We start from the raw sequence: 22093 nt of genomic DNA, 5'->3' as shown, positions 1-22093 counted from the left end.
ATGCTATGGCCCTCAGACCAGTGTCATCAGCATCACCCGGGAAGCGCAGGAAAAGCAGATGCTTGGGCCTCTTCCCAGACATCATGAATCAGAAACCTTGAAGGTGACTCCGATGCCCAGCCAAGGTTGGGAACCATTGCTGTGAGCAAAAGAAAGAGGATAAGCTGGAGGTGAAAATGTGGGCCTGAGGCAAAGGACAGAAGAGTTCCACTCTGTTTCTCTGCGGGTGGGTGGCATCTGCCACTCCTCCACCTTCCAGAGGAGGGGCCGGGTGCGAGGAGACAGGTGGCTCGCTCTCACCAAGGCTGACTATGTTACGCTCCTGTAACCATGCTGTGCTTCTGCTTCCCGGACCCATGCACTTCTTAAAAACAGGAAATAACATTTTAAAAAGGTCTAGCTGTCAGCAGTGTATATCTGTGCAACTTGGGGGCACATCTGTGCAAGGGCTTTTTTTCTTTTATTCTCATGGTGCATTCACACATACACACAGCATATATTAGGGCTCCACTGTGTCTGGGCTTCTACACCAGGCCCTTCCTTTTTCGTGGACTTTCCCTTGATGAATTCTCACAACAGCTCTGTGAACAGGAATCACTTTTGTTTTGTAGACAAGGAAACTGAAACTCAAAGAATTGCAGTCGCTTTGCTGTAAGCCATGCATCCAGCTAGACCCAGGGAGCTGCGGTCTCAGGCAAGCTTCCAAGTCAAGTCTGGAGCAATGTAGCTCAGGATTCTGCCCCAGGGACACACCCGAGTCAAGGACCCTGCAAGCCACAGGGAAGCCACTCCGGGCTTTGTCCAGGGCCAGGAGGAACAGAACACTCTCACCGCCTCCCTCTCTATCCTTGCCTGCATGGCATTCCCAAGTCCTATTGCAAGACGGGGGTGAGCTGAACACACGAAGACAATGCTGATTAAAACCATTTCTTTCCAAGGCAACTTTGATGGCAAAAAACAATAGCAAAGTCCAAACCACAAATTAAAATGCTCTGGCTTCAGGGGTGGCTTAGCAGTTACGACACCTGTGTTTCATTTCAGAGTATCTGGGTTCATGTCCCCGCTCCGGCTATGACTCCAGCTTCTCGCCAATGCAGACCCAGTGATGGTTCAAGTAATTGGGGTTCTGCTTCCCACGTGGGAGACCTAGATTAAGTTCCTGCTTCCTGAGTTTGGCTCTGGCCTAGCCTTAGCCAATGTGGCCATCTGGGGAACAAATTAACACCTGGGAGCTCTCTCTGTGTCTCTCTCTTCTTCTCAAATACACTTAAAATAAAATAAAAATTTCTGGCTTCAGATACTGAATGCCAATTCCAAACAAATAAAAGAGTTAAAATAAAAATTTGTTATTCTTGAGGTTGGGGTGGGGAAGAAAGCTAAGAATTCCTTGACAAGGTGATATTTTTAAAAATATTTATTTATTAATATTTGAAAGCCAGAGATATGGGGTGGGGGAGAGAGAGAGAGAGAATATCTTCCATCTGCTGATTTATTCCCCAGATAGCTGTAAAGGCCAGGGTTGAGCCAGCCTGAGGCCAGGAGCCAGGAGCCAGGAACCAAGGGCTTCTTCCAGGTCTCCCATGTGGGTGGCAGGGGCCCAAGGACTTGGGCTATCTTCCACTGCTCTTCTCAGGCCATTAGAAGGGAGTTGAATTGGAAGTGGGGCAGTTGGGAATTGAACCTCCACTTATATGGGATGCTGGTGTCACAGGTTGGCAGATTTATTTGCTACACCACAATGTCAACTCCAGGGAAGGTTATTTTAAAAAATATATTTCTTTTATTTATTTGAAAGGCAGAGTTGTAGAGAGAGATAGAGAGATCTTCCTTCCACTGGTTCACTACTCAAATTGCCACAATGGCTGGGGCTGGACCAGGTCAAAGCCAGGAGCCAGGAGCTCCATCCAGGTCTCCCACGTGGACACAGGGGCCCACGCACTTGAATCACCTGCTTTCCTAGGTGCATTAGCAACGAGTTGGAACAGAAGTGGAGCAGCTGGGACTAGAACCAGCATTCACATGGGATGAGGGTGTGGCAGGTGGCGACTTAACCCACTGTGCCACAACACTGGCCCCAGAGAGGTAATTTTTTAAACTAACCTAACTGATACCCCCATATGGAAGAGCCATACCAACCTAGAACAATATATCCTTACTATTATAATGGCTTTATTATTTTCTGAACAAAGCAAAGTTTCAATCTGTTCTCTAATAGAATTTCCATCATACGTAATGACCTTCCTTCCATCAACACTTACTCAAATTCTGGCCTTCACTGTGGCTCCTCTGTACTGAAAGCATTTTGTTTCTATCACTCTTGGCACTTACAACACCAACAAACACTGTCATTGTCCACAGGTGTTTTCTAACTCGCCTGCTAGTCCCAAGTACTTCAAGGCAGAAACATCATCTTCAACATCTTTGTTGACTTCACAGCATAGAACAATGTATATCATTTGTATTTCCTGAATACACTTCTTGAATGATTAAATAAACTGAAAACCCACTTTTCTAAACGTTCACCGCCTACACTACAACATTCTTTATTTTTCTTTTCTTTTTTAAAAAATATTTATTTAGGAGTCAGCACTGTGGGGTAGTGAGCATCCCATATGGGCACCGGTTTGAGTCCCTGCTGCTCCACTTTGGATCCAGCTCCCTGCTAATGCTCCTGGGAAAACAGCAGAAGATGACCCAGTGCTTGGGCTCCTGTACCCATGTGGGAGACCCGGAAGAAGCTCTTGGCTCTTGGCTTATTGCCCCAGCCCTGGCCATTGCAGCCATTTGGGAAGCGAACCAGCAAATGGAAGACCTCTCTCTCTCTCTCTCTCCCCCTCCCTTCCTCTCTCTGTAACTCTGCCTTTCAAATAAAATAAAATAAAATGTATTTTTTTTTAAAAATTCAGTTATTTGTCGCCTAGCGGCGCCGGCACACCGGGTTCTAGTCCCGGTCGGGGCGCCGGATTCTGTCCCGGTTGCCCCTCTTCCAGGCCAGCCCTCTGCTGTGGCCAGGGAGTGCAGTGGAGGATGGCCCAGGTGCTTGGGCCCTGCACCCCATGGGAGACCAGGAAAAGCACCTGGCTCCTGGCTCCTGCCATCGGATCAGCGCGGTGCGCCGGCCGCAGCGCGCCGGCCGCGGCAGCCATTGGAGGGTGAACCAACGGCAAAAAGGAAGACCTTTCTCTCTGTCTCTCTCTCTCTCACTGTCCACTCTGCCTGTCAAAAAATAAAAAAAAAAAATAAAAAAAAAAATTCAGTTATTTGAAAGGCAGAGTTAGGGAGAGAGAGCTATCTTCCATCTGCTTGTTTACCCCTCAAATGGTTGCAGCATCTGGGGCTGGGGCTGGGGCAGGCCAAAGCCAGGAACCAGGAACTCTATCCAGGTCTCTCACATGGGTGCAGGGGCCCAAGCACTTGGGCCATCTTCCATCACTTTCCCAGCACATTAGCGGGGAGCTGGATCAGAGGTGGAGCAGCCAGGACTCAAATCGGTGTTCATATGGGATGTCGGCATCACAGGTGGTGGCTTAACTTGCCATGTTTTGACACCGGTCCCAAAATACTTTATTTTTGTACAGTTTCATATCCACTTGCTTTGTGACAAGTACTTAAGGTTTTTGCTAATATTAACAAATAACATAATGTTTGAGATTATTCTATTACTATATTTCTAATACTTTGGTTAGGTGCCTGAAAATACAAAAACTTATATTTAGAGTTAGCACTTAAAAGTTCCAAATTAGGGTTGGCATTGTGGCACCATGCTTAAGCTGCACGCTCCCATCCACCATCGGGAGTGCCCAGGTCAAGTCCTGGTTACTCTGCGCTTCCAATACAGCTTCCTGCTAATGAGCCGAGAGGCAGCCCATGGGCCCCTGCCACCCATGTGGGAGACTTGGATGGAGTTCCTGGCTTCTGGCTTCAGCCTGGCTTAGCTCTGGCTGTTGTAGGCATTTGTGGGGCAAACCAGCAAATGAAAGATCTCTCTCTTTCTCTCTCCATCTCCCTCTGCCTTTCAAACAAATAACTTTTCAAAGAAAGAGGCAAATTACAAATTATAAACAGCAGCCCCGCTTGAAGAGTAGAAGGAGGGACTGACGATCTGGCTGGCGTCCCTTGATAGCATCCTCTTTCGCTGCCAGGATTCTCCAATGAGTGATGTGGATCCTGTGCCATCACCCTAACATGAAGGCTCTAGCTACCAGATTTTCAGGCCTTTGTTTTTACTGTGGTGGATAAAGACAATGCTAACCCAATGTTTACAGTGAAGACCAACCTAATAACTTGAGAGAAAACAAATATTTTGGAGGGTTTTTTTTTTGCAATGTTGGTGTTAGAACATTTTTATCTATTTTCTCCTTTTATTCTGAAGTGCTTATTCTACTTAAATCTTGAAAAAAAATTTTAGTTGAGGTAAAATAGATGTAATATAACGTTTATCATCTTAACCATACTAAGATGCACAGTTCAGTTGTATTAAATCCATTCACTTTTTTAAATAAATATTTATTTTTTTTTGAAAGGTAGAGAGTTAGGGAGAAAGGATAGACAGAGAGAGAGAGAGAGAGAGAGAGAGAGAGAGAGAAAGAGAGAGAATCTTCCATTAGATGTTTCACTCCCCAAATGGTCATAATGGCCAGGGCAGGGCCAGGCTAAGCCAGAAGCGTGGAACTCCACCATGTCTCCCACATGGGCTGCTGCTTTTCCAGGTGCATTAGCAGGGAGCTGGATTGGAAGTGGAGCAGCTGGGACTCACTAGTGCTCATAAGGGATGCTGGCATTGTAATCTTAACCCACTGTACCACAAAGCTGGCTACTTTATTCACATTTTTTTTTTTTAAAGAGATGTATTTATTTGAAAGGCAGAGTTATGGAGAGAGAGAGAGAGAGATCTTCCATCTGCTGGTTCACTCTCCAAATGGCCACTATGTCCAGGACTGGGCCAGACCAAAGCCAAGAACCAGAATGGCCATTCCTCAAAAAAACAAAAATAGAATTGCCATGTGATTCAGCAATTTCACTTCTGGGTATGTACCCAATAGAATTGAAAGCAGGATCTTAAAGAGATGTTCACAGCAGCAGGATCCATAGTACCAAAACATAGAAGCAACCCACATGTTTTTTGCTATTTTCCCAAATTCCAAATGGTGCATAAGAAACAAAATGTGGTATAGTCATACAATGGAATATTATTCAGCCTTAACATGGAAGGAAATTCTGACACATGCTACAGCACAAATAAGCTTTATGGGTCCACTGCTAAGTGAAATAAGCAGTTACAAAAGAACAAATACAACAGGAGTCCACCTATACAACGTATCTAGAGTAGCCAGCACCAGAGACATAGAAATTAGAAGGATAATTGCCTGGGGCTGGAGGTTGGGGAGTGGGGAGTTGGTCAAAGGATACAGAGTTTCAGTTTTATAAGCAGAGAAAGTTCCGGAGATTGGTTGCATGAGAGTGAATGGAGGGGCCAGTGTTGTAGCACAGCAGCTCAAGCTGCTGCCTACAATGCTGGTATCCCATATGAACACTGGTTCCAGTCCTGGCTGCTCCACTTTTGATCCTGCTCCCTGTTAATGCACCCAAGAAAGCAGCAGAAGATTGCCAAAGTGTTTGGGCCCCTGTCACTCATGTGGAAGACCTGGATTGTGTTTCCAGCTTCTGGTTTCAGACACAGCTCAGCCCTGGCTGTGGTGGGTATTTGGGGAATGAACCAGATGATAGGAGGCCTCTCTATCTCTGCCTCTCAAATAAATAACTAAATACACTTTTAAAAAGATACTCTTATTATTAATGTTATTAATCTCATTCATTTCAGTCCAATAGTATCAACCAAGTGTCTACTACATTGTGAACACTGTGTTGTGGATACAGCTAAGTTAATTTAAAGGAAAACAGATATAAACTATCTTAATTCCTTTGGCCCCCAACCCATAATCTAGACTAGGACACTGCTTTTGGGGATGTATCTATCTATGCACCTATTTTTGATACAGGGATATGAGTGAGGCGTTGAGAGCCACAGATCCCTTCTGAACTTCTTGCCAGGTCCTCCCTCTCTGAAGGAGGAAGTAAGCCCGATCTTTGGGTTGGGCCATACAATGTTCCCAGGCCCCACCCAATTGAAAACATTAAAATTCTTGGTAAGGTTTTGGAGATACTCCCTGCATAAGACTATCATTGCTGCTTCTAAACAGACCTTTATTGTTTATGCAGAAAAACAAAACACAAAAACTTCTGCTTTTAATTTGTTGAGTCATACACAAAACCACCTCCTTTTTTAACTTAAAAAAATTTATTTGATGGAGCTGCGGTTGTGGCATAGTGGGTAAAGCTGCCACCTGGGACAACAGCATATGGGCACTGATTCAAGTCCTGGTTGCTCCACTTCTATCCAGATCCCTGTTAATGCTCCTGGGAAAGCAGTGGAGGATGGCCCAAGCACTTGGGCCCTTGTACCCACACGGGAGACCCAGAAGGAACTCCTAGCCCCTGGCTTCTGCCTGGCCCAGCCCTGGCCATTGCAGCCATGTGGGGAGTGAACCAGCAGATGGAAGCTCTCTCTGTTTCTCTCTCTCTCACACTCTGCCTTTCAAACAACTGAAATAAATATTTAAAAAAAATTTATTGGAGAGGCAGAGAGACAAAGAGAGACAGACAGAGCTTCCACCTGCTGGTTCACTCTTCAAATGCCCACAACAGTCAGGACTAGGTTGGCTTGAGTTGGGAGCCAGGAACTCAATCCAGGTTTTCCATGTCCATGGCAGGGACCAAACTACATGAACCCATTGCTTCCCAGGGTTTGCATTGGCAGGAAGATGGAGTCAATAGCCTGAGCCAAGGCTCAGTCCCAGGCATCCTAATTGACAGCTGAGTTGCTAAGCCAAAGTCCCATCCCATGGACGCTTTTGAGATGTAAACGGCTATCTGTGGGAGCCTCTCCATTGGTGTGTGTCTCTTCTAGACAACTAGTCTCCTGTCCAAATATCCTCTTCATCTACTTCTGTGTCCCAGCATAAATGGAACCTCCTAACTCATGGCATGGGAAAACATTCTTAATCAGAAGCTTGCGTTGGGAGCCATGTCTGAGTATCATTGCAGGGTATGAGCCAGCAGGACTCAGTGAAGTTCCTGAACAGCATCTATTAGACCTGCTGGGTTGTGCAAGGAAATTGAGACCCTGAAGCGTGCGAGTGGCATTTCCTCAATGCCAATAAAAGTCACCAGGAGGAGCAAGTGCCGTGGTATAGTGGGTAAAGCCACTGCCTGCACTGCCAGCATCCCATATGGGTGCCAGTTCGAGCCCTGGCTGTTTTACTTCTGATCCAGCTCTCTGCTGTGGCCTGGGAAAGCAGTAGAAGATGCTCCAAGTCCTTGGGTCCCTGCACTTGCATGGGAGACCCGGAGGAAGCTCCTGGCTCCTGGCTTCGGATTGGCACAGCTCTGGCCATTGCACCAATTGGGGAGTGAACTAGCAGATGGAAGACCTCTCTCTCTCTCTCTCTGCCTCTCCTCTCTCTGTGTAACTCTGACTTTCAAATAAATAAATAAATCTTTAAAAAATAGTCACCAGGTGTCCAAACTCAGGGCCATTTTCTTTTCCCCTATGAATACTGATATCTACTGAAATGCTTCTGGATGTTGTAGTAGGCTAAGCCTTGGCATACAGTGGCACCATCCCATATGGGCACTGGTTTGAGTCCCCACTGCCCCTCTTCTGACCCAGCTCTCTGCTAATGGCCTGGGAAAGCAGTGGAAGATGGCCCAAGTCCTTGGACTGCTATTCTACATGGGAGACCCAGAAGAAGCTCCTGGATTCTGGCTTTGGATGGGCTCAACTCCAGCCACTGCGGTCATTTGGGGAGTGAACCAGTGGATGGAAGATCTTGCTCTCTCTCTCTTTCAAATAAATAAATCTAAAAAAAAGAAAAAAAAGGAATAATCTTGGCTTCTGCATTTCCTGATTTAGGAAGGTATATTTTGCTTAGACATGATTTTGTATGTACTTGGTCTGTATTGGCCACTTGGACAAAGAGAAGTGGCCAAAAGCTATCAATCTTATATACTAAGCAACCATTTCTTTCTTTTTTTTTTTTTTAAGATTTACTTATTTATTTTAAAGTCAGAGTTACACACAGACAGAAGGAAAGGCAGAGAGAGGAGAGGGAGAAAGAGAGAGAGAGAGAGAGAGTGAGAGAGAGGTCTTCCACCTGCTGGTTCACACTCCAATTGGCCGTAATGGCCAGAGCTGCACTGATCTGAAGCCAGGAGCTTCTTCTGGGTCTCCCATTCAGGTACAGGGGCCTATGGACTTGGACCATCCTCTACTGCTTTCCCAGGCCACAGCAGAGAGCTGGATCAGAAGTGGCACAGCCGGGACTCGAACTGGCACCCATATGGGATGCTGGCACTGCAAGCGGCAGCTTTACCTGCTACGCCAACAGCACCAGCCCCAGCAATCATTTCAAAATCTTGTTCAGGTCCACAAATAATGACAGGCAGGTGCTTGTCATAGAGGTTAAGTGCTGCTTGGGAAACCTGCAGCCCGTATTAGAGTCCCTGGGTTTGAAACCAAGCTCCACTTTTGATTGCAGCTTCCTGCTAATATGCACCCCTGCCACCAACCTGGGAGACCAAGATTAGGTTCCTGGCTCCTGCCTGGCACTGCCCTGGCTGTTGTGGGCATTTGGGGGTGTGAGCCAGCAGATGGTAGATCTTTCTCTTTCAAATAAATAAAATCAAAATTATTAAAAACTGAATCCACAAACCCATTTTACTTTCCTGATGGATAAATCTGGTTGTCTTTTATCTGGTTGTGTGGCTTCATGAATCAAAATGCAGCCATTACTTTTCTGACTCAAAACCTTTTGGCTTAGGGATAGTGAAAATGAAACTCTGAACTTCTCTGAGTGTGCACGTGGGATGCAGGGGCCGCACTCGGAGCATTGCCCTGGTCTCCCCCCCCCCCCCGAGTTTATAAACTGACAGACAACTATCTAAACCATTCCAGGAGTCATTCTGCTGCTGCTGAAGAGAGCAAATTTGCACCTCTACACTCCAGTGTACTGACATGAATACACGTGGGCCACAGGATGTGTGATCCAGCAGTCGATGAGAAGAAAAAGCCCAAGAAAGGCTTAGAGAGGGCTGCTGCCTTCTACCATCAGAGCAGGCTGAGGGCCCAGCTGTTCCGCAGCGAGGCACGGAAGTGGTCCAAGTTCTGATGTCAAAAGGCCCGACGGAAGCCTGCCTGGCACTGTCTGGAAACAACCATAAGATGCTAGGGGGAAGTTGCCATGAATAATTCTAGAAAATTCTAGAATGGGAACTGAAGTGGGGCCAGTGCTAAACTAAGATGAGTAAAACAGAGTTTCTCCCCCAATTTAAGGGTCGAGACTGGAGCAAAACGAAGCCCCACTGTGGGGAGCTGGGGGAGTGATAACAGTGTTAAGGGTCATCAGGGGCAGCAAAAAGAAGGAAGGAGACTTGGGTGATGATTACCCAGTATTCTATGGGGGCGAGTCTCGCAAGGATGATACAGGAGAAGGGCTGAAGTAAGGGTCAGGAATCCTAGAGATAAGTGAAGGGGGCGTTGGACCGCCAGCAGGAAGAAAAAGAGGAAGAGGGCTGGGGCGTGGCCGGCGAAGCGACGCCTCAGCCTCGGGCTGCGGGCCACGAGGAGGAGGGCGGGGACGCGCTCTGCTGACAGCGGCTTTCCAGCGGCGCCTACAGGGTTAAAAGTCAGGGGCGGCGGGACCGGGAGAACTCGGTTTCCAGGGCAACGGCGCCGACAGTTCCGGCAGCGCAGGCTCGTACCACTGCGCGGCGCGCGCGGGGGAGCCGCAGCGAGGAGGAGACGCGCGAAGGCGCAGTCTGGCGAGCGGCCTGTCCCGGACGCTACCAACCGCGCCGCCCGCCGGCTTGCCCCCGGGTCTGCGCCGGGCCGCGCTCCGGCCGCGGCGGCCGCGGCGTCCTCGGTGCCGGAGCCGGCGGCTGCCAACTGCCTGCGGACGGCGGGGGGCGGGGGCGAGGGGGAAGGGACGTGCGCCCGGTGGCCCGGATTGGCCTCCTGGTCCCCCCGCCTGGGCGGCTGAGTGCGGGCGGCCCGGAGCTGGGAGGTTTGAAAAGCGGGCGAGAGACAAAGGCAGCAGGAAGCCTCCTCGGCGCCCGGAGCCCGTGCGCCCGGCCCCGGGGGCCCCTCGCCGGCCCGCCGGCCCCGCACAGCAGCGGCGCGGCGCGGCGGCGGCGGCGGAGGATGCGGCAGGGGGCGTGGGAGCGGCGGCCGAGCGGCGCGGCCCGAGCGCGGCGTGGTTAGACTCGCGGCGGTGGTGGTGGCGGCGGCGGCGGGGCTCGGGAGTGAGTGCGCGGCGCTTTCCCCGCCCGGGATGTGAGCGCCGAGCAGAGCCCGGGGCGGGGGGAGGGCAGGGAGGCGAGGCCGGCAGGAAGGAAGGAAGGACGGACGGACCAGGAGGAGGAGCGGCGGCGGCGGCCGGAGCCGGAAGGCGGGGAGGGGCCGTCCGTTGGGCCCGAGGCGGCGGCGGCGGCGGCGGCCGGGGCGAACCTCTCGCGTCGGCTCCCCGGGGCAGGAGCAGCAGCAGTAGCGGCGGCGGGGCCCGCGCCTCCTCCCCCCAGCGCCGCGGAGGGGGGAGGAGGAAGATGGAGACCCACATCTCGTGCTTGTTTCCCGAGCTGCTGGCCATGATCTTCGGCTACCTGGACGTCCGGGACAAGGGGCGCGCGGCGCAGGTGTGCACGGCCTGGCGGGACGCCGCCTACCACAAGTCAGTGTGGCGGGGGGTGGAGGCCAAGCTGCACCTGCGCCGGGCCAACCCGTCGCTGTTCCCCAGCCTGCAGGCCCGGGGCATCCGCCGCGTGCAGATCCTGAGCCTCCGCCGCAGCCTCAGCTACGTGATCCAGGGCATGGCCAACATCGAGAGCCTTAACCTGAGCGGCTGCTACAACCTCACTGACAACGGGCTGGGCCACGCGTTCGTGCAGGAGATCGGCTCCCTGCGCGCCCTCAATCTGAGTCTCTGCAAGCAGATCACCGACAGCAGCCTGGGCCGCATAGCCCAGTACCTCAAGGGCCTGGAGGTGCTGGAGCTGGGGGGCTGCAGCAACATCACCAACACCGGCCTTCTGCTCATCGCCTGGGGGCTGCAGCGCCTCAAGACCCTCAACCTGCGCAGCTGCCGCCACCTCTCGGACGTGGGCATCGGGCACTTGGCCGGCATGACGCGCAGCGCGGCCGAGGGCTGCCTGGGCCTGGAGCAGCTCACGCTGCAGGACTGCCAGAAGCTCACGGATCTTTCTCTAAAGCACATCTCTCGCGGACTGACGGGCCTGAGACTCCTCAACCTCAGCTTCTGCGGGGGCATCTCTGACGCCGGCCTTCTGCACCTGTCGCACATGGGCAGCCTGCGCAGCCTCAACCTGCGCTCCTGTGACAACATCAGTGACACGGGCATCATGCATCTGGCCATGGGCAGCCTGCGCCTCTCAGGGCTGGATGTGTCGTTCTGTGACAAGGTAGGGGACCAGAGTCTGGCTTACATAGCCCAGGGGCTGGACGGCCTCAAGTCCCTCTCCCTCTGCTCCTGCCACATCAGTGACGATGGCATCAACCGCATGGTGCGGCAGATGCACGGGCTGCGCACGCTCAACATTGGACAGTGTGTGCGCATCACGGACAAGGGCTTGGAGCTGATAGCTGAGCACCTGAGCCAGCTCACTGGCATAGACCTGTACGGCTGCACCCGAATCACCAAGCGCGGCCTGGAGCGAATCACGCAGCTTCCCTGCCTCAAGGTACTCAACCTGGGACTCTGGCAGATGACGGACAGTGAGAAGGTCAGGTGAGGGCGGCAGCACCGGCTCCCCTGGCCTCCCCCCACCCCAGGCACGTGCATACACAGGTCTTTGCAGTGGATGAGGTGGGGCCCTCCCCACCTGCAGCCCGTTCCGTTCCTTTCGCTTCCAGGACTACCGCCTGGGCCCTCCTCCCCTCTTCCTCATCCCTGCGGGGGAGCGGTGGACTCGGCTGCTTACCCACCCTGCCGCCGCAGGGCCGCAGGACTGACTACTGTATCCCGCCGCGCCTGGGGCTGGGTAGGGAGAAGGGCCAGTCCTTTCGACCCTGGGGAGTTGGGGACAATGTTTGCCTTCACTGAAGCTTTCGTTGGAAAACTGTGATCTGGTTTTTATTTTGAAATGTATAAAGAGCAAACCCAACTACAACAGCCTTTTCACCCTTCGCCCACTCGGTACCCAAACCCCAGTCTCTTCTCATCGCTTCTCTTTCACAGCGCTCTGCTACTCACGCTCCCTGCATGCTCACGTTCCTTTCTTTAAAAATTTTTGGAAGAAATTTGAAATCATGGTCCTTTCTTTCTGCTCAATACATTCTATCCATTATATATATAAATTATATATATATACACACACACGCACGTCTGGCTACCTCGTTTTAGTTTACTTTTTTCTCTGAAGCCCTGGAATTCTACAAGAGCGAGATTCTGAGACTGAAACATTCGTGTGCCTAGACTGGAAAGATGCCCGCTGGGTTTGTACACCTCTTTTTGTTTTGGCTTCTTCCCAACCTCCATCCATCCAGGGTGTACCACTTCCACATTCTGGCCATCATCTTCCCTTTCCTCCTTGTCCACTGGGATATGAGGACCCAACCGTGTTTTTAAATCTTGACTTAATTTATAGCACAAATGTGTGGGAGAAATGAGTCGAACTGCTTTTTTTGTTTGAGATGCAGATTGTGTCTTGCAAATGATGATTATATATGCAAATTCTGCCCTCCCCTCACTCTTCCATGTTTCCCACAAAGAGGTCAAGGGGAGGCTTTCCTGTTGGGAGCCTGCACCCTTCATGTGATGGGGAGGAGACTGGGCACTCCTGTCTTGTCTGTGCTCTGTTCATAACATGGGAGTTTATGGGTTTAAAAAATTCTGTTTCTAAATGGAGGACTAGATGACTTTATTTTGGTGGGGGTTGGGACTTGTGGCTTTAAAGAAATGGCTTTTGAGTAGGATGTATATTTTTGTTGGTTTTGTTTGTCTATTTTTTTAGAACCCTCCACAGCAACACGCAAGACCATGGAGTTAAAGAAACCCAGAGACCTTTATCAATTAATTGTACTGTTTGTGAATTTGTATAAATAATAACAAAGATCCTCTTAAAACGTTTATATTCTTACAGTAAAAGGTTAAACTGATATTTATATAATAAAAGAGGAAATATGAAGTATGTTTTTGAAAAAAAAAACACACAAAAAACCCACAAAAAAAACCTTGTATCTGTGAATTATTTTTAAGGCATTGTGTGTTGGGTCATGCCAAAGTAGGAGGTGCTGTTTGTATGCTCTACCCTGAAGCAGAGTTTGGTGCATCCTATGTGGTATGAGTAAGCTCATGGTTAAACATTGATTCTGTATAAGGTTACTACTGACGTTGGAATGTTTTGTTTCTAGAAATGTGATTAGACGAGATTTATAAAATTTTCGGTTTTAAACTGTCAACAACATGGAAATTTAAGGAAACTGAACCAAATGAAACTTAAAAAAAAAAACAAAAACCCAGATTTGTAAGAGTCGCGATTTGCCGGAGCAGTCAGTTTTTTCCTTGGGTAGAAGTGGGTCAGGAGCTGCGGCCGTGGGCGAGCAAGGTGGGTCTGCCTGGCCTCGGAGTGGGCGCGGGGGGCCGCCGGGGCCGGGGCCGAGCCATTGTTCCGCAAAGTTGAAAGAGCGCTGTCCGGGCCGGCCCGCGGCGCAGTCGGGCGTGTCATGCATGCGGAATGTCACAGCGGGAGCGCGGCCCGGTGGGAAGGCCCCGGCCGCTCCGGCCCGCTTCTTAACATTCCGCTCCGGGCCCGGCCGGGCGCGGCTCTCCGGGGGCTGCGGGGGCCGGCCGGGAGTGGGGCACATTTGCATTTTAAGCACTTCAGCGCGGAGGCCGGGCACTCCATGGACTCTGTGGAGGGTTCTCGGACTGAATCTGGGGCAGATAAAGGAATACCAACAGTTCTAGCGAAGAATGCCCTTAGGAAGACCATCACTGAGTCTCCTCACCCCGCGGGAGCCGTGGGCCTCTAAGCCTGTGCCTGCCTTCGCATCCTTCTGCTCACCTGGTTGCTGAGATGGGCTGTTTTTTTTGTTTTGTTTTGTTTTGTTTTTTTTGAATAAAAAAAACCCAATCTGGTCCAGGGAAGAGGTGGTAAGAGTAGGTATGAAACTTTGCTGGGTCGACCCCTCTTTCCAGGAAGAGGGCTGGAACCCAGGTTCGTCTGCGGGTAAGACCGCTGTGTAAAATTTCCAAGCCTTCTGCTAGAGCATATCACAAAAGCGGCATTGTTCCTTTTTGGAGAGCCATCACAATTGGGTCTAATTGAGCCTGACACCAGATCCATCTTCCTTTTCTTTGGGGAAGGTGTGGGTCTGTGTCTTTGCCACTTAGGTTACAGTGCTTATTGCCTGAAGGGAAAAGAAAATGTGTGAGCCCTAGAAAGAAGCAGGGCCTCTGAATTAGGGTCAGCTTTGAAGCTGGGGTCCTGGCCTGTTTTCTCAGAGCCTGGGGCTGGACAGACTCAATGGATAAAAATTCAAGCACCAGCTAGGTCTGGGCTCTGTTCTCACATTCTTCCTAACAGCTACGGTAATCCTGCCCACTCGGTATTTTCTGCTGTTTAAGACTGATTAATTTGAAAGGGAGAGTGATGCCCACAACAAAGCCAGGAGCCTGGAACTCCATGTGGGCCTCTCACATGGGTGGAAGGGACCCAGTTCCTCCCAGGCACACAAGCAAAGTAGCCGGAACTCCAGTGGGCACCCTCCCAGAGGATGTGGGCCTCCCTGGCCACAGCATGATCGCTGCACGACGGCGCTCGCCCGAATTTTCTGTTTAATATACACTATAGCTTAGTTTATGTTTGAAAGTCAAAACCGTGGGTCTAAGTGTCCTTATCCTGGACCAGGCACACTGAGCGTATCTGGAGCTTCTCCGGGGAAGATGTTGAGATCAATGGCTTATCATCCTTTTTTGATGGGAAGATGAATGTATGCTGTGCATGTAGATTTGGAAACGCTAGTCCTCAAAGCAACCTGCTCTGTTACCCAACCATTAAAGTGAGGGAACCAGGATTCAAACCAGGTCCACTCCTAATGTGCAGGCCCCTGTTCCCTGGAGAAGGTGTAGTTACTGCGCGCACAAGGTGAGCCAGGCAGGTGGCTGGTGCAAAAGTTAAAAGGCATTTCAGGGAAATTTTTAGAGTTACAGGGAAAAAAAAAAAAAAAAAAAAAAACCACAAACCTGGTCCAGATATTTGCCGAAGGTTAACTGAGCAGAGAAGGTATAAACTTACTGTAAACCTGACATCTAGAAGCCATAAACCTTATCAGAACCTGTTTGGGTAGCAGTCAGAAGGGGCTCACGGGCCCAGCTTTTCGAAGTCTCGTTAGGCAGCTGCCTAATGGAATGTCTAAACTGCAAAGATTCTAAGTGCAGCTCGGTCACGATGGGCCGCTAGCTCAGAGCGCTGCTGGTGGTGCGTGATTTCCCCTGCTGAGCTCCTCAGTCCTCACCGGTGGGAGGGAGGGGAGCCTACTTGATTTATTCCACATTTGGCAATGGCGACAGGATGCTTGCCTAACTTAACGTTTACCAAAACTAAAGGCTGGCAGCCGTGCATCCTCAGTTAAAACAGAAACCGATCACACTCTTTCCTGATTCACATCAACAAAGACTTGAAAAAGCAAATGTTCCCTTTACTGCAGTTTCTCCTAAAGGCGTGAACTTGCTGTTCCACAAGGAGCGACAATATGAACTGAAGCGTGCCCTACCCCCCAACTCCTCTTGGCATATACGTAAAACCTTTCACTTTGGGCTTAAGAGAATCTGAACCCAAGTTTTCAAAGGGGAAAGGGTAGTGGCCCCCCAGGGACCACTGTGTTTCCAAAGAATAAGGACCTCTTGATTGAAAGATCAGATTTGTAAAACAAACCCAAGACCTCATGCAGCTTCTGACAACTCTCTCTTCCCGGTCCCATGAAAGGGAAGCCCCTGGCCTCTGATCTTTGCTCTGTTCTGCTGCAGAATAGGGAGGGGCCAGAGTAAGTCATCTAGTGGTCCCTCCTCTGTTCTCTTTCTCTTCCCCGCATCAAACATCACCCCTTTTAAAAGTTAATTCTATCCCTTTAGTAGAGGGCAAGACCTAAATTTTGTGCCATTATGAACCCCTGAGGAGCCAGGCTTTTTCATGAAGTCGTGTGCATCATGAGTGGAGCACAGGATTAGAAACCAGAGAGCTGTCTGCAAACCAAAGCTTAAGCCTGGGCTACCTATCGGCCTCATTTTTGTTCCAGTATTCGGTAGCAGGTTCAATGTTTTACAAAGTGAGTGTTCGAAAGCACGCCTGCTGCAGCCAGTGCCAGCTGGTAATCATTCGTGCTGCCTGAGAGGTGAGCAGCTCTTGGGCAAAACGGTATTTCTGGACAACTGGCAAATCACGGTGACCACCCGTGATCAGTGTCAGCCTCCTCTTCTACAGGGGTCACTCTGATTTTGCCTGGTGGACGTGCCTTTAGCAGCTCAGAACATCTGGTACTCTGTACGGTGAAGCCTTCCAGTTGAAGCGCGAGAGTCCTTACCCATGCAGCACCCCCAGTAAAATGAGGTGGAATGCCTCTGCCTGCTGTTGGTAATGCAGAAAAAAGAAGTATGCATTTTCATTAAAAACTTAAGCTCTTACTGTCCCATTACTCTTCTACTTAAATGCCATATATTCTGCCCCCCCCCCCCCAAAAAAAAGACCTTACAGGGATACACACGTTTGTCACCATGGAAAGGAGCTGCATCTCAGCGATCGGGAAGAGAATGGCGTCTGCAGTGACAGTAGCCAAGAAGCCCAGGTGAGACCTCAGGGACGTGAGTGGGCTCCTATAGCTTCATTTATTTATTTAAAAGATTTATTTGAAAAGCAGAGTGACAGTGATGGAGAAATCTTCTATCTGCTGGTTCACTCCCCAAATTGCTGTAATGGCCGGGGTTAGGCCAGGCCAAAGCCAAGAGCTAGGAACTCCATGTGGTCTCCCACATGGGTGGGGTAGGGGCCCAAGCATTTGGACCATCTTCTGCTGCTTGCCCAGGTTCATTATAGCAGGGAGCTGGATCAGGAAATGGAGCAGCCAGGACTCAAGATGGTGCTCATATGGGATGCTGGCGTCGCAGGTGGTGGCTTAACCCACATGCAGCCTTATTAATGGGCAAAGAGGCTGGACAAGGTTGACAAGATTTTCTCTTGGTGCCAAATGGAGTCAACCTTAGAACCAAGGCTGCTCCAAACTCCAGTGGAATCCATGTGCAGGTAACCCTGAGAGGCTGCAAGGTGCCCACCCACAAGTTTTCAGAAGCAAACTCCCTGAGAGAGCATATTATTTTGATTGAGAGCAAAACCAAAGATTGAAAGGCACTATTTAATATGCATTACTGTATGCAAATATAGCCGTGTATTGTAAACCTCATGCATATAGTTATTCAAGAACGGTGCAGGTTTGCAAGTGGTCCCTATGGCAGTGAAGGAGCTGTTTGCCTGCCGCCCTCAGAGGACTTGAGCCAGTTTCCAAAACACTGCTCTGTTACAAATAATAACGTCTTAGTAGACGTGCTAGAATTTGATGCCTCAAAGCTAAGAACTTAGGCACATTTAACACACTACAGATACCTGTCACATTGGGGTTAGGTGGCCCACATCCTGTATCAGAGTGCTTGGGTCAATATGTGGCTCCAGCTTCTGACTCCAGTTTCCTGGTAATGCAGTGATGGCTCAAATGATTGGGCTCTCGCACCTTCATGGGAGACAGGTTAGATTCCTAGCTCCAGGACTTGGCCCCTGCCCAGCCCCCGACCACTGTGAGCCTTTGGCAAGTGAACCAGCAGATGGGAGGGCTCTCTCACTCTGTCACACAACCCTTCTATTAGGCAGACCTGGGGCAGGAACTCAAGCTGTTTATCCTTTCTCTAGCAGTAGAAAGGCTTGATGGCACAGATGTTTTGTTACAAACCCCTCTTGTCCAGAAAGAGTAGAAAGGTCTAGTTTAAGACCAAGCACCCTCTTGCGTTCACTGCTCCTCTGTTTCTGTAACCCATGCTCCAGGAGGAGCAAGACTCGCCCTCGGCTGCTGTCAGTAGTTACCTCCCTCAGCATCAATACAAGAGACGGGAACGGGACTGCAGGAGAACAGTTCTCTGAGACAAGTTTTCACAAACAGCGTGGAACTGCTCAGTGAGGCATAGGAAGCATTGTTATTCTAAAAAGGATAACAGAAAATATTTATTATCAATGTCCATAATATTTCTCTTTAGGCAATCTTTACCGCCAGCTGGCATTTTTTTTTTTAAGATGTGTTTTTATTGATTTCAAAGGCAGAGTGAGAGCAAGAGAAAGAGAGAGAGAGAGATCGATCTTCCACCTGCTGGTTCACTATCCAAATGGCTGCAGCTGCTGGGGCTGGGCCAGGCTGAAATCAGGAGGAGTCTGGAACTCCATCCAGGTCTCCTACAAGGGTGGCAGGGGCCCAAATACTTGGGCCATCCTTCACTGCCTTCCCGGGAGTGAAGCAGGGAACTGGATTAGAAGTGGAGCATCCGGGACTTGAACCATTGCCCAAATGGGATGTCAGTGTTATAGGAGGTGGCTTTACCTACTATGCTACAGTGCCAGCCCAAAACTGGCATTATTTATATACATATCTGCTTCCATTTTCCAGCCCAGAGCAAGACTTTGAGAAGTGGTCTTCAAGCAGGGAGAAGTCAAAAGAAAGTGGTCCTACTATTTCTTAGACTCTTTAGAAACATCACCAAGGTTAAAACTGGACAAGTGGACAGTAAGGGAGAAACTGCAACAGATAAGCCTCACAAATAAATTCTTACTGTTCTTAGATGGAAGGCAGCATCGCCTTCCACTGTTACTTGCAATATTTTAAACTGCTGCTGGATGGGTTAATAAGCAGTCAGGTGGCCGGCGCCGCGGCTCACTAGGCTAATCTTCTGCCTGTGGCGCCAGCACCCCGGGTTCTAGTCCTGGTTGGGGCGCCGGTTCTGTCCGGGTTGCTCCTCTTCCAGTCCAGCTCTCTGCTGTGGCCTGGGAGTGCAGTGGAGGATGGCCCAGGTCCTTGGGCCCTGCACCCACATGGGAGACCAGAAGGAAGCACCTGGCTCCTGGCTTCGGATCAGCGCAGCGTGCCGGCCGCAACATGCCTGCCATAGCGGCCACTTGGGGGGTGAACCAACGGAAAAAGGAAGGCCTTTCTCTCTGTCTCTCTCTATCTCTAACTCTGCCTCTCAAAAAAAAAAAAAAAAAAAAAAAAAAAAGTCAGGATGGCCCCAGTGGAAATTTGGAGTGTAGTATGCTTGGTTTCCCCCCAAAAGTTATCCTTAGCAAGGTCAGAGTGCCTGCCTGCTCATTCCTTGGGAGCTTCCAAATTCATGATGAGACTATCAAGGGAGTGGTGATCCCATCATCCTGAGCTCACAGCTTACTGTGAAAACAAGTTACCTGCCCACTCTTCTGGTTTTTTGTTTTCTCATGATTGAGCCAGATAGGATAAAGGATTGTAAATCAGGTCTTTTGATGGGTTTTGTCCCTGCCTTGTAACCTGAATGTCAATTAAAATTGTGCACCCCATGGGAGACCAGGAAAAAGCACCTGGCTCCTGCCACCGGATCGGCGTGGTGCGCCGGCCGCAGCGCGCCGGCTGCGGCGGCCATTGGAGGGTGAACCAACGGCAAAGGAAGACCTTTCTCTCTGTCTCTCTCTCTCACTGTCCACTCTGCCTGTCCAAAAAAAAAAAAAAAAGTGCTTAAAAACTACAATGAGACACTTCCGGTTTTTTTCCTCTCTTGGAAGCCCCCCTCCATGCCACTCTGGCTGGAGGTCTGTGACTCTAATAAAATTTTGCTTTTTAAATCTCAAAAACAAAAAATACCTGCTGCTGCGAATTATTAAAAAATAGTGTCCAGTAGGTGTGTCTTAAGCAAACAACATGAAAACAAGTTGAAATTCACCATTTCTAGCTAACCCCTTTTACGTACACAAAATTCAGCCAAGATGGCTGGACTCTAAGGGGCTAGCATGGTGGTGCAGCAGGTAAAACTTCCCATCCAGCTCCCTGCTGAAGGCCTGGGAAAGCAACCGAAAATGACCCAAGTCCTTGGGCCCCTGCACCAGTGTGGGAGACCAGGAAGAAAGTTCGGTTCAGCCTGGTCCAGCCCCAGCCCTTGCAACCATTTGGGTAGTGAACCAACAGATGGAAAATTCTGTCTGTCCTCTCTGTGTAACTCTGCCTTTCGAATAAATACATAAATCTTTAAAAACAACCAACTGAACAAGATGGCTAGGTTCTGTGGACGACACAGGCAGTGGAGGAGTTGTCTGATTTCCAGGGCCTGAGGCAGCGGAAGAGGGAGCCTCGTGCCTCTCTGGCCTCAGTGAGGCCGGATGCTCCCACGGGCAGGCCACCACCGCGTGTTCCCACACACAGGGTCCCGCTTATCCACCGACTCACAGGGGAGCTGAGGAACGCGGCAAACCGTCACCACCGCGTCTAAGCGCCTGTGCGGGAGGAGGCAGGCTGCTGGAAGGTGGCTGGAGAATCATCCTCGCGGTCTCCTTCTAGACTGATCCATGAGCCTCCCTCAAAGGCAGACCCAGAACAGCCTCCTACCGGCTCACTACCATGTGCCTTCCCACTTCGTGATGCCGCCGCGAGCCGCTTCCAAACCGGGATCAGGGGAGCAAGGGGTCCGACCGCGGCCGCCTCTTCCCCTCAAGTTCTTGAGAACATTTTAGGGTCTCGTATCAGGCAGGGAAACTCTGAATACTTGCCCTGCACCGCGGCGACACAAAGTGGAGACAGAGCTGTGCACGAGGCCTGCACGCCCTGGGCTTTGCCAGCAGGCGGCAGCATTGTCTGACACTTGGAGGCCGTGCGCGGGAACCTCTCCCTAGGGCCACATCCCCTCTGGCCACTGCCCCAGGAGGTAGGAGTTAATGAAAACAATGTCACTTCCGCGAAAGGACGAGGCTCAAGTCACCGCAGGAGAGGCCAGGTGTCCCGCTCTTTGTTTTCGGAGTAAAGCAAGAGATGTCAGCCCACGAAGGTTCTAATTTTCTGCTTTTGGAGGCTGGGAATTGAACCCATTTCAAAATCGTTTTTAACTTTTGATTCTCCCTGAAGGCCATTTGGTCTTCCTAAGTCCTTGTTGGGGTGCCTTGCTGGAAAAGTTTGGGAAAACAACCTGGGGACAACTGACACCTGTGCTCCCAGACAGCAGATTCAATGGCCATGGGAACACACTAACGTTCTGATAGAGGGAGCGCACTGTCTGTGGCGAGAACGCCAGTGCTCCCACGGGGAGACACAGTCTGAGCTCCTCCTCCAGAAAGTGGACGACGCCAGGGGAAGGTAGCAGGCATGAGAACAGGGAAAGAACGGAGCCAGCCTGGCCGGATTCCATAGAGTGTCACAATGAGGGCCAGGCAGAGCAGAGGAGAGAGACCTCAGGGGCTCCTGGCGGCTTTGCACTCAACAGCCTGTCCTCGGGCGATCCAAGCATGGAGCCAGGGAATGGAATCTTAGAGCTGCCCGTGCCCTGCGGAGATGGCCACTGAGCTGTCTTGCAGCATAGCAGCTCCGTGATTCAGAAGGCATTTTTGGTTAAAGAATGAACAAGGGAAGGGAAGGAAACGTTTGTGGAACTCAGGGCCTAGGCATGAAGCAAAATGGCTATTCCTGGCACTATCCGTGGAGGTCCTAGACAAGCAGAAACCAGAGCTGAAATGCACCACAGTCAGTGGCTGTGCCCACATAAATGAATAAGTAGAGGAGAGAAAGGAGGACATGTGTCTCTGCACCCAGGATGGGACCCAGGGCAGGCCGAGGGCTGCGTCAGAAAGATTCAGTCAGGGAGGGTTACAGACTAAGATGCCACTTGGGGCACCTGCCTCCCGGGTTCAAGTCCCTGCTCTGGCTCCCAGTTCCAGCTTCCTGCCAGTGTGGACCCTGGGACACAGCAGGTGATGGCTCAAG

General features: G+C 50.5%; 2 protein-coding genes across 4 annotated transcripts in view; one reads left to right on the top strand and one right to left on the bottom strand.

Annotated features, from left to right (window-relative positions):
- WNT5B (Wnt family member 5B) overlaps nucleotides 1-22093 on the bottom strand; it is a 127152-nt gene that overhangs the window by 45102 nt on the left and 59957 nt on the right. The window lies entirely within an intron of this gene.
- Nucleotides 9817-13587, top strand: FBXL14 (F-box and leucine rich repeat protein 14). 2 transcript variants are annotated; one of them, XM_089304493.1, is made up of 2 exons: nucleotides 10611-10749; nucleotides 10851-13587. In XM_089304493.1, the coding sequence occupies exon 2, from the start codon at nucleotides 10924-10926 to the stop codon at nucleotides 11860-11862; it is 939 nt and encodes a 312-aa protein (XP_089160619.1). In that variant the 5' UTR covers nucleotides 10611-10749; nucleotides 10851-10923; the 3' UTR covers nucleotides 11863-13587. The 2 variants fall into 2 exon arrangements, with proteins under 2 accessions (XP_008258034.1, XP_089160619.1); XM_008259812.5 differs by having other exon boundaries at nucleotides 9817-13587.

Source organism: Oryctolagus cuniculus, chromosome 9, assembly GCF_051225735.1.
Source record: "Oryctolagus cuniculus isolate XC-2025 breed Fujian yellow rabbit chromosome 9, ASM5122573v1, whole genome shotgun sequence".
NCBI lineage: Eukaryota > Metazoa > Chordata > Mammalia > Lagomorpha > Leporidae > Oryctolagus > Oryctolagus cuniculus.
The sequence above is the reverse complement of the archived record's forward strand: the minus strand, read 5'-3'. Positions and strand labels throughout refer to the sequence as shown.